Source organism: Salmo salar, chromosome ssa20 (genome assembly GCF_905237065.1).
Source record: "Salmo salar chromosome ssa20, Ssal_v3.1, whole genome shotgun sequence".
Taxonomy (NCBI): domain Eukaryota; kingdom Metazoa; phylum Chordata; class Actinopteri; order Salmoniformes; family Salmonidae; genus Salmo; species Salmo salar.
Window position 1 is genome coordinate 71,379,959 of NC_059461.1, and position 12,987 is coordinate 71,392,945.

Here is a 12,987-nt window from a genome sequence, read left to right on the forward strand (position 1 = left end):
CATTTTCTGTGGATAGCCTATGTTTACATTTTCTGAATGCTAGTCTGACCTTTGACCTGTAGATGGCAGTAAAGGTCTACTTTTGCTGCAGATCCACTTCTAAAGCACAAACCTCTGGGCAAGTAGCCTACACATTTGTCCCTAGTGAGAGAGAGAGAGAGAGAGAGAGAGAGAGAGAGAGAGAGAGAGAGAGATGTGTGTGTGTGTGTGTCGCAAAAAAAAATACTGAATATTTCACTACACTTTTATGATACAGATTCATTTTGCATTCTGTAGCATAGCACAGCTATAGTTTTTTTCAAATGCCAAATGTACATGGAGCATGCTTCTGCCTACAGATGCTTTTCTGAGTGACGTGTGTTGTGAGAGAACCAGAATTCAAACATAAACTCCTGGATTACATTTTATAATATTGTTAGCTCTTTTTATAATATTGATAGCTCTTTTTAGTAACATATGGTAGCATAAACAGTAGAAAGTCAAGCTAGTTAGTTACATGTAATAACATTACATTATATGGTCAATGTTTGTGTGTATCCTCTTAGCTCTTACCTTCGACTTCAACAAGCGACGCACGGGTATCTTTGCTCTGCAATCTCCTATCCTCATCGGTTTCACTGGGAAGACTTCCGGTGGTGTGTCATGGCGGCATGGTAAAGCTTACTCAAAGGGAACAATAACCAATCCGTACTGTCTTCTTCAGACGGCGGTTTGGGACTTATTTCAGGCTTAACATCGCCACGAACGTCCACATTCGTATTGGAATTGCGAGCAGTCATTCGCGGTTTCCATCCGCTCGGCCATGGCGGCACATAAACCAGTGGAATGGGTTCAGGCCGTGATAAACAGATTCGACGAGCAGGTAATATTATAGTGTTAGTTATGAGTTCGATGTGGGAGTAGTTAGCTAGTTGCAACTGCAAGCAGTGAATCTTTTGTTGAGGGCTTGTACAGGTAGATAGCTAATTTATTTATGTCACTGCGAAGTGCATGCTAGACTGCTTTCTAGCTAGCTAGCTATAGATAGTACCTACGTTAGGACAAATATTTTTTATATCTGTGTTAGGATGATGTGTAACAAAAGTGCAAGTTACGTTTAGTTACCTAGCTAGTAAGCTACCCATGTACCTAGCTAGCTAGCTAACTAAAAATGCATTTTAATGTTGCATATGTTTTGGGTGTTGGTATAGCTAACTCGGAGTATTTGCACACTACGTCTAATATTGGCTAATTCTTCCTAGACAATTAGGGAAAAGATGTCCCTATTGTACCAGCTAGGAAGTCCTATAATTTAGCTACCTTGCTAACTGTAAACAAATGAGAGGTGTAACGCAAACATGCACTGATTAAAATGCAAGGTCTGTCACATGCAGTGGGAAAAAAATGAAGAACACACTCGTTGCATGCTGTCAGTCAACATTCATGTTGCTGTCTGAGGAATCTGGATTTCCAACCTGACCATGTTTCTGCTCTGAGGTAACGTTAAACGCTCAATAATAAGATCAAAAGCAACATGGATCCGTACATATTGACAGACATCCGTTTTTTGTTCAATACCTACTTCCATAATTACGACATCCTTAAATTAAGATATAGGTAGTGTGAGTTTGGCTCAATCCAATATTTGAGCGTGGTTATGTGTTTGGGGTCACCACAGCAGCAGTCTACAAGGCTCGCCCAACTACAAGATTCTGGCAATTAAGTTTTTCTTATTACCCAGAGTTGGATGAACTCGTGGATACCATTTTTAGATCTCTGCATGCAGTGTGAAGGAAGTTAAGAGGTAGTGATGATAGCCAATGCTGACTATCATTTGTACAATGACTGAAGGCTACAGGTACACAAAATCAAAACACATGGTTAGCAGATGTTAATGCGAGTGTAGCGAAATGCTTGTGCTTCTAGTTCCCGACAGTGCAGTAATATCTAACAATTCCCCAACAACTACCTAATACACACAAATCTAAAGGGGTGAATGAGAATATGTACATATAAGTATATAGATGAGCGATGGCTGAGTGGCATAGGCAAGGAGCAGTAGATGGTTTAAAATACAGTATATACATGTGACATGAGCAATGCAAGATATGTAAACATCATTATAATTGCATTATTTAAAGTGGCATTGTTTAAAGTAACTAGTGATCCATTTATTAAAGTGTCCAGTGATTGCGTCTCAGTGTAGGCAGCAGCCTCTCTGAGTTAGTGATGGCTATTTAACAGTCTGATGGCCTTGAGATTGAAAAACAGCTTCTATCGCTCTGTCCCAGCTTTGATGCACCTGTACTGACCTCGCCTTCTGGATGATAGCGGTGTGAACAGGCAGTGGCATATACTACTGTGCAGTACTGCTACATTATCCCTTTAAGGGTGCCAAAGATTCCTCTAATGAACTTGAGGTTGAATGTGTGAAACATTGGGTCAGGTAGTCTAGCCAGTCCATCAATAGTTTTTACACTGTCTGTTGCCCCTAACTATTTCTCATCAGTCATTATCAGTCAACATTATCATATTGTAAGATCAAGGTTTTAAAATGCTCCAGCTGACTTGTTGGAAAGTTTGTTGTTGCTTGAGAGCTGGTATGTCTGTAAATCAGCTCTGGGTCTCAATTTTATCCAAACTAAGCTTTGTCTGTTTTGGTTGTCAAAGACCACCGCCAAAGGGACTGAAACAAATGGTTCTTGCAATCGTGCTGCACTGCAAGCAGTGCTGCCAGAAACTCGTCACCTTCTTTATACTCCTTTGTGTGAAAGCTGTTTTACAAATAAACTTTAAAAGGGTTTGCGCTATGCAGTGGTTTGTATTTAACCTAAACATGCTTAAGTGCCATGGCGCACTGTGCAACTGCCCTCAACTCCAGTCCAGCCTTTTGAAATGGAGTATCAGCACTTTGTGTGCAGTTTGGGTAGGTTCTGGGCCTCAGGTTTCAGAGGCTACGGAGGGACTCTGTAGCACAGAGTGGTGATTGTTCTCAGGCGGTGATTGTACTCAGGCTTAGCAGCTCTGCTCGGCTTATTACAGTTTGATGAAAGTGTAATAAGGGATTAAACCCGCCTCGTGTTGTTAAGACCATTTAGAAGCCTCTAAGTCATAGGATTGCATGTGTTGGCTTTATCAGGGTGGAGTTCATAGTCAGAATCATATTTTCTGTGTGAACCTTGCTTATTTTGCCCCAAAACCTACCCAGTGTCCAGAAACAATGAAAGTGTTCTGAACAATAAGTCTGAATCACAGTTGTATGCAACTTCAGAATCCTACATTTTCTTTGGTTGTAATGCATGTCATAAAGCTATGAGAGGTTGGTGGATGCCAATGTGATGTACTAGATTAATGAGAAATGATAACCTCAACCTAGTAGTATTGGTCATCACAGCATCAGCCCAGAAAGATATGAAGCAGGGATTGGACGGTGGGCTCAAGTTCAGACGCCGGACTTTTCTCCTACCCCCTATCTTGGGACTTTCATTCCCAGGCCATGGTTTCTCCCTGAGGGGCCCCAGTGGTAGACAGGATCCAGCTAGTAAGCAGTCCTAGGCCATGAGCCTCTTCCTTAGGATGGATATTCATGTCTGAACCTAACTGTTTCCTCAACCATGATTAGGTCTACAACAGTGTAGTCTCCACTTACCATGCTCCCAAGCCTTGTTCATCACTTGGCTGTTGGGGAAGTCTGGAAGTGGAAATCGAGGCTAACAACATCCTGGCTCTGTTGCCCCACGACTATGCCGGGGCCTGAAGGAGAGCCAGAGCCACATCAAGGAGTGCTCCATGCAGAAAAGCTCAATTCTCAACTGTGCTGGCTCATTAACATTCCAGGCTTGATGTGCTCTGCATACAATATCCCAGATGTTTGTTTTTGTCCCGTTTTAAAATATTTATTTATTTTTTGTATACATTTCATTATTTTAATCTCTTTTTTCCATTTTCAAATTAAATATACCTTCCTGCAACCCGCTTCACTCAATGTGGTACGGATCTGCTTTTTTTTTTGACCTTATAACTGGAACCTCCATCAGAGCTAGCCAGCTAATTAGCTACTAGCTATTTAGTCATTGTTAGCCACTGCTAGTGGTCTTTACCTATAGCTCAGACACCAGCCACTTTAGCCCGGATAGCACCTGCCAGTTTGCACAGCGCGATATCATCCCTGAGCATATCGGACTGCTTTTTTTTCTTCACTACATCACCGGATTCCTGCCGCAAGCTCTGGACCATTACACCGGATCATTGCAGCTAGCTAGCTGCTACCGAGTAACTATTGTCCAGAAGCATGCACCAGGCCCATCTCCCGGCTAGTAAACAAAGTACACCAACTACAATACCTCTCTTGCCAATTGGCCTGGACCCTTTGTCGACACGGAGCCCCGCCGATCCATCATGACTTGTCCCATCAGTAGAGGTATTGACCTCATCCCGTCAATAGAGGATGCCTGGTTGTTCTTTGAAAGTGCTTTCCTCGCCATCTTAAATAAGGATGCCCTTTTCAAATTTAGGACTAACAGATATAACCCTTGGTTCACTCCAGACTTGACTGCCCTTGACCAGCACAAAAACATCCTGTGGTGTCCTGCACTAGCATCGGATAGTCCGCGCGATATGCAACTTTACAGGGAAGTCAGGAACCAAAATAGTCAGTTAGGAAAGCTAAGGCTAGTTCCAAAAAGTTCTGGGACACTGTAAAGTCCATGGAGAATAAGAGCACCTCCTCCCAGCTGCCCACTGCACTGAGGCTAGGAAACACTGTCACCACCGATAAATCCACGATAAGTGAGAATTTCAATAAGCATTTCTCTACGGCTGGCCATACTTTCCACTTGGCTACCCCGGCCAACAGCTCTGCACCCCCCCCTGCAGGGACTGGCCCAAGCCCCCCCGCTTCTCCTTCACCCAAATCTAGACAGCTGATGTTCTGAAAGAGCGGCAAAATCTGGATCCCTACAAATCAGCTGGGCTAGACAATCTGGACCCTCTATTCCTAAAATTATCCGCCGCCAACCTCAACCTCAAACTCAAACTTCAACCTCTTTCGTATCGTCTGAGATTCCTAAAGATTGGAAAGTGACTGCGGTCATCCCCCTCTTCAAAGGGGAAGACACTCTAGACCCAAACTGTTACAGACCTGTATCCATCCTGCCCTGCCTTTCTAAAGTCTTCGAAAGCCAAGTGAACAAACAGATCACCGACCATTTCGAATCCCACCATACCTTCTCCGCTATGCAATTTGGTTTCTCAGCTGGTCAAGGGTGCACCTCAGCCACGCTCTAGGTCCTAAACGATATCATAACCGCCATCGATAAGAGACAATACTGTGCAGCCGTCTTCATCGACCTGGCCAAGGCTTTCGACTCTGTCAATTACCGTATCACCGTGTCTTCCCTGTGGCTCAGTTGGTAGAGCATGGTGTGTGCAACGCTAGGGTTGTGGGTTCGATTCCCACGGGGGGCCAGTACAAATGTTTTTTTAAATGCATGAAATGAAATGTAAGTCGCTCTGGATAAGAGCGTCTGCTAAATGACTAAAATGTAAATGTAAAATGTATTCTTATCGGCAGACCCAATAGCCTTGGCTTCTCAAATGACCGCCTCGCCTGGTTCGCCAACTACTTCTCAGATAGAGTTCAGTGTGTCAAATCGGAGTGCCTGTTGTCCGGACCTCTGGCAGTTTCTATGGGGGTGCCACAGGGTTCAATTCTCGGGCCAACTTTTTTTCTCTCTGTTTATATCAATGATGTCGCTCTTGCTGCGGGTGATTCTTTGATCCACCTTTATGCAGATGACACCATTCTGTTTACATCTGGCCTTTCTTTGGACACTGTTAACCACTATGGGCTACCTACTCAACAGCCAGTTGAATCCTGTGGCGCGTTATTCAAATCCTTAGATATGCTATTACTTCAATTTTTCAAAAATATGACTATTTTACACCATTTTAAAGATAAGACTCTCGTTAATCTAACCACACTGTCCGATTTCAAAAAGGCTTTACAACGAAAACAAAACATTAGATTATGTCAGCAGAGTACCGAGCCAGAAATAATCAGACACCCATTTTTCAAGCTAGCATATAATGTCACATAAACCCAAACCACAGCTAAATGTAGCACTAACCTTTGATGATCTTCATCAGATGACAACCCTAGGACATTATGTTATACAATACATGCATGTTTTGTTCAATCAAGTTCATATTTATATCAAAAACCAGCTTTTTACATTAGCATGTGACTAGCATGTGACTAGCATTCCCACCGAGCACTGCCGGTGAATTTACTAAATTACTCACGATAAACGTTCACAAAAAGCATAACAATTATTTTTAAGAATTATAGATACAGAACTCCTCTATGCACTTGATATGTCCGATTTTAAAATAGCTTTTCGGTGAAAGCACATTTTGCAATATTCTCAGTAGATAGCCCGGCATCACAGGGCTAGCTATTTAGACACCCAGCAGGTTTAGCACTCATCAAAGTCAGATTTACTATAAGAAAAATGTTCTTACCTTTGTTGTCTTCGTCAGAATGCACTCCCAGGACTTCTACTTCAATAACAAATGTTGGTTTGGTCCAAAATAATCCATCGTTATATCCAAACAGCGGCGTTTTGTTCGTGCGTTCTAGACACTATCCTAAAGGCTAAATAAGGGTGACGAGCATGGCGCAATTCGTGACAAAAGAATTCTAAATATTCCATTACCGTACTTCGAAGCATGTCAACCGCTGTTTAAAATCAATTTTTATGCCATTTTTCTCATAAAAAAGCGATAATATTCCGACCGGGAATCTGTGTTTAGATAAACAGACAAAGGAAAACAAAGCATTCGGTCGAAGCGGGCATGCGCCTAAGCCCATAGTACTCTGAGTGGCCACTTGCCAAAAGTGATAAAGTGTTTCAGCCAGAGCCTGCCTCGATATCGTTTAACTTTTTCCCGGGCTCTGAGACCCTATGGAAGACGTAGAAAGTGTCACGTTATTGCACAGATCCTGAGTCTTCAATAAAAAGAGCCAAGATGAAACACTACTTCTCAGACAGGCCACTTCCTGCTTGAAATCTTCTCAGGTTTTGGCCTGCCATAGGAGTTCTGTTATACTCATAGACACCATTCAAACAGTTTTAGAAACTTTAAGGTGTTTTCTATCCAAAGCCAATAATTATATGCATATTCTAGTTACTGGGCAGGAGTAGTAACCAGATTAAATCGGGTATGTTTTTTATCCAGCCGTGTCAATACTGCCCCCTAGCCCTAACAGGTTAACAAACCTCCAAACGAGCTTCAACGACATACAACTCTCCTTCCGTGGCCTCCAACTGGTCTTATATGCTAGTAAAACTAAATGCATGCTCTTCAACCGATTGCTGTCTGCAGCCGCCCGCCCGACTAGCATCACTACTCTGGACAGTTCTGACTTAGAATATGCGGACAACTACAAATACTTAGGTGTCTGGTTAGACTGTAAACTCTCCTTCCAGACTCACATTAAGCATCTCCAATCCAAAATTAAATCTACAATCGGCTTCCTATTTCGCAACAAAGCCTCCTTCACTAAAGCTGCCAATCATACCGTCGTAAAACTGACTATCCTACCGATCCTTGACTTCGGTGATGTCATTTACAAAATAGCCTCCACCACTCTGCTCAGCAAACTGGATGTAGTCTATCACAGTGCCATCTGTTTTGTCACCAAAGACCCATATTACATTTACATTTAAGTCATTTAGCAGACGCTCTTATCCAGAGCGACTTACAAAATGGTGCATTCACCTTATGATATCCAGTGGAACAACCACTTTACAATAGTGCATCTAAATCTTTTAAGGGGGGGGTTAGAAGGATTACTTTATCCTATCCTAGGTATTCCTTAAAGAGGTGGGGTTTCAGGTGTCTCCGGAAGGTGGTGATTGACTCCGCTGTCCTGGCGTCGTGAGGGAGCTTGTTCCACCATTGGAGTGCCAGAGCAGCGAACAGTTTTGACTGGGCTGAGTGGGAACTGTGCTTCCTCAGAGGTAGGGGGGCCAGCAGGCCAGTGGTGGATGAACGCAGTGCCCTTGTTTGGGTGTAGGGCCTGATCAGAGCCTGAAGGTATGGAGGTGCCGTTCCCTTCACAGCTCCGTAGGCAATCACCATGGTCTTGTAGCGGATGCGAGCTTCAACTGGAAGCTACCCACATATGCTACCCACCACTTCGACCTGTATTCCCTCGTTGGCTGGTCCTCGCTACGTATTCGTCGCCAAACCCACTGGCTCCAGGTTATCTGTAAGTCTTTGCTAGGTAAAGCCCTGCCTTATCTCAGCTCACTGGTCACCATAGCAACACCCACCCGTAGCACGCGCTCCAGCTGGTATATTTCACTGGTCATCCCCAAAGCCAACACCTCATTTGGCCTCCTTTCCATCCAGTTCCCTGCTGCCAATGACTGGAACGAGTTGCAAAAATCACTAAAGTTGGAGACTTATTCCTTAATTACTAACTTTAAGCCCCAGCTTTCAGAGCAGCTTACCGATTGCCGCAGCTGTACTCAGCCCTTCTGAAAATAGCCCATCCAACCAACTACCTACCTCATCCCCATATTTGTTTTAGTTTTTCTGCTCTTTTGCACACCAGTATTTCTACTTGCATTCTCATCTGCACATATCACCCCAGTGTAAATTGTAATTACTTAGCCGCTATGGCCTATTTATTGCCTTACCTCCTTACTTCATTTGCACACACTATATACAGATTTATTTTTATTTTGTGTTATTGACTGTACTTTTGTTTATCCCATGTGTAAATATGTGTTGTTTTACATTTTAGTCATTTAGCAGACGCTCTTATCCAGAGCAACTTATAGTAGTGAATGCATACATTTAATTTCTAAACATTTTTTTTTTTCTGTGCTGGCCCCCCGTGGGAATCGAACCCACAACCCTGGCATTGCAAACACCATGCTCTACCAACTGAGCTACTGCGTTGCACTGCCGCACTGCGTTGCTTTATCTTGGCCAGGTCGCAGTTGTAAATGAGAATTTGTTCTCATCTGGTCTTCCTGGTTAAATAAAGATGAAATAAAATTAAATAAAAAAACACTAGCCAGCCCCACCACTAGGCAAGCTTACAGGGGGTCCCCCTGCCCATGAGTTCTGGCCCAGCTAGCCCCTGTGTGATGTCTGTGTTCACACAGATGTAGCCTGCAGGTGTACAGCTGTGGGTGTACGTTAGAGTTGTGGTGGGGCGATGTTCTTCTTAGCACAGGGCTACATTGCTCTGTGACTGCAGGACGTCTGCTCCTTGCCCTTTGTCAGGTGTCAGAGGCGTCCTCATAGCGCGAGAGGTGTGACATGGCACTTCTTGTGAGGATATGTGTAGTGTGGATATGTGTATACACATGATAAGAACGTGAAACCATGGCTTGGTGTAAATCTTTTTATATATATACATGCACGCACACACACACACACACACACACACACAGTACCAGTCAAAAGTTTGGACACCTACTCATTCAAAGGTTTTTCCTTTATTTTGACTTTTCTACATTGTAATATAATAGTGAAGACATCAAAACTATGAAATAACACACATGGAATCATGTAGTAACCCAAAAAATGTTAAACAAATCAAAATATATTTTATATTTGAGATTCTTCAAAGTAGCCACCCTTTGCCTTGATGACAGCTTTGCATACTCTTGGCATTCTCTCAACCAGCTTCATGAGGTAGTCACCTGGAAGGCATTTCAATTAACAGGTGTGCATTGTTAAAAGTTAATTTGTGGAATTTCTTTCCTTATTGCGTTTGAGCCAATCAGTTGTGTTGTGACGAGGTAGGGGTGGTATACAGAATTTAGCTTTATTTGGTAAAATACCTAATTATGGCAAGAACAGCTCAAATAAGCAAAGAGAAACAACAGTCCATCATTACTTTAAGATATGAAGGTCAGTCAATCCAGAAATTTCAAGAACTTTGAACATTTCTTCAAGTGCAGTCGCAAAAACCATAAAGCGTTATGATAAAACTGTCTCTCATGTGGACCGCCACAGGAAAGGAAGACCCAGAGTTACCTCTGCTGCAGAGGATACGTTCATTAGTGTTACCAGCCTCAGAAATTGCAGCCCAAATAAATACTTCACAGAGTTCAAGTAACAGACACATCTCATCATCAACTGTTCAGAGGAGACTGCGTGAATCAGACCTTCATGGTCGAATTGCTGCAAAGACACCACAACTAAATGACACCAATAAGAAGAGACTTGCTTGGGCCAAGCAACACGAGATCTTTGTGAGATGCAGAGTAGGTGAACGGATGATCTTGGCATGTGTGGTTCCCACCGTGAAGCATGGAGGAGGTGTGGGTGTGCTTTGCTGGTGACACTGTCAGTGATTTATTTAGAATTCAAAACACACTTAACCAGCATGGCTACCACAGCAATCTGCAGCGATACGCCATCCCATCTGGTTTCTGCTTAGTGGGACTGTCTTTTGTTTTTCAATAGCATAATGACCCAACACACCTCCATGCTGTGTAAGGGCTATTTGACCAAGAAGGAGAGTGATGGAGTGCTGCATCAGATGACCTTTGCCTCCACAATCACCTGACCTCAACCCAGTTTGGGATGAGTTGGACTGCAGAGTGAAGGAAAAGCAGCGAACAAGTGCTCAGCATATGTGGGAACACCTTAAAGGCTATTGGAAAATAATTCCAGGTGAAGCTGGTTTTAGAGAATGCCAAGAGTGTGCAAAGCTGTCATCAAGGCAAAGGGTGGCTACTTTGAAGAATTTCAAATATAAAATATATTTTTAGTTGTTGAACACTTTTTTGGTTACTACATGATTCCATATGTGTTATTTCAAAGTTTTGATGTCTTCACTATTATTCTACAATGTAGAAAATAGTAAAAATAAAGAAAAACCCTTGAATGAGTAGGTGTGTCCAAACTTTTGATTTTATACCCCTTTTTCCTCCCCAATTTCGTGATATCCAATTGGTAGTTACAGTCTTGTCCCATCGCTGCAACTCCCGTACAGACTCGGGAGAGCCGAAGGTCGAGAGCCATGCATCCTCCGAAACACGACCCTGTCGAGCTGCATTGTTTCTTGACACACTGCTCACTTAACCCGGTAGCCAGGTACACCAATGTGTCGGAGGAAACACAGTACAACTGGTGACCGAAATCAGCGTGCATGCGCCTGGCCCGCCACAAGGAATCGCTAGAGCGCGATGGGACAAGAACATCCCTTCCTGCCAAACCCTCCTGACCCGGACAATCTCGGGTCTGTAGTGACGCCTCAAGCACTGCGGTGCAGTGCCTTAGACTGCTGTGCCACTGGGGAGGCCGGCTTTGTGTAATTCTATTAGACTTGTTCAAACCTGCTGCATATATTGTCCACTGTATAATACCTTCACCCGTGGCTAGATTCTCCTGTGACTTTAGGATGACACATGCTTTTTTCTTAGCTTCCTAAGCTTCTTTCTCCTTAGCTTCCGGTTAAAACGGGACATCAGAACAACCACACCAGAGTCAGCACAGAGCACAACAAGGAATGTCTCATCAACATCTCTAAGTACAAGTTCTCCCTCGTCATCAGTGGCCTCACGAACATACTAAAAAATGTGAACAACGTGGTAAGTGGCATTTTTTTACGTGTGTCTTTTAGCTATGGGGATCACCACGTTACATGTCATCAACTCTACCTCCTGGAAGGTGTGTATTGAGTCAACTCAAGTTTTGGATGCATGCTAAGGGCTGGAAGTGGTGTTTGCCAAATCAATAACTCCTCCTGTCCTCTACCCTCCCCTCCTCTCTCCAGCGGATATTCGGGGAAGCTGCTGAGAAGAACCTCTACCTTTCCCAGCTGATTATCCTGGACACACTGGAGAAGTGCCTGGCATCGGTGAGGAATACCCCATACAGTCTGCATCTACTGTATACCTTCTTACGTCACCATTTAGTTGGTCTGCTAACCTATCCCCCTACGCTTGCTTGTGTGTTTGTTGTGTATAAACATTTCTCCATTTTAGTTTTTCCCCAGCCTGTCCCATATTAGTCCTATGGCCTCCCCCAACTCAAAACAGTTTTCTGTTGATTGAATTGAATTGAACATTGCCAGTCAAGACCATTGGCCTCAAAATATTGCACCAATATTATAAAACGCTATGAAGTCTTTCAACACAACGCCAGTATTACATTGATTCAATGGATCATGGATGCTCCTGTTCTGTATCTCTCTGCTTTTTCCAGACACACAGACCTACACTTAAACCCCTTCCTTCACTCGTGCTTTCTCTTCACTTCTGAAATCGGTGCCTCAGTTCTGCAACCCTGCAGCAGAAGATTACATTTCCAGGTGTTTCCTCGACTTGAGTTAGTGCTTTCACAGCCTCCAATGGGATCGCCGGGAGTTTCCTGTATAGGTTTTTCATTAGGGCATGTCCTTAGACGGAAGCCAGCTGCTCCCCTCATGGACGCTATGGAATTCTCCATAGAATTAGAGTTTTTGTTACATTTTTAAGTAGTAGCCTTATTTTGTGTTCGACTATTTCCTACATATGGGTGAGCTACAGGTTTGGAATGCAGTTGTATGCAGTCTGTCCAAGTATGAGGCTGCCAGTTTGACTCCAGTAGTTTTGGAAATTAGCCAATGGGAGCACTGGTGAATCCCAGGTAGGGACATGCTGTGTTTGCGCCACTGAGCAAGGCACTTAACCCACATAAATGTGTTGCATGTCCAGCTGTATAAATCCAAAATATGTGAGAAGTTGCCACTGATAATCTGAAAAGAACTCATTGTTTTCTCAGAGAACCTGGAGACGCCAGCTTACACACACCCTTTCCTCTCATCGTCCTCTCTCTCTTTTTCTCTGTATTCCTCTTGTGTGTATGTACTGACATGTATGTATAACTGATAGATGCACACACACACTACATGTTACTGTTTTTAAATGTATGTAAATTGTAAAGTCTTCTGTCTGTAAATTATTTTTCGTTATTTGTCGGACCCCAGTAAGA

The 12,987-nt window shown here is 43.3% G+C and overlaps 1 protein-coding gene across 10 annotated transcripts in view; it reads left to right on the plus strand.

The window, feature by feature from the left end:
- Window positions 1-453: 453 nt before the first annotated feature.
- LOC106581254 (neurofibromin) overlaps window positions 454-12,987 on the plus strand; it is a 104,245-nt gene continuing 91,711 nt past the window's right edge. The window contains exons 1-4 of one of the 10 annotated variants that reach the window (XM_014163195.2): window positions 580-862; window positions 1,374-1,476; window positions 11,460-11,603; window positions 11,789-11,872. Coding sequence is in view for 7 of the 10 variants with exons in the window: in XM_014163191.2 (XP_014018666.1) it covers window positions 803-862; window positions 11,460-11,603; window positions 11,789-11,872 (288 nt within the window). In the remaining 3 variants the exon portion in view is untranslated. Of the gene's footprint in view, window positions 863-1,373; window positions 1,477-11,459; window positions 11,604-11,788; window positions 11,873-12,987 lie in introns of all 10 variants that reach the window. The other 9 variants (XR_006761013.1, XR_001323054.2, XM_014163191.2 and 6 more) reach the window with 9 other exon arrangements.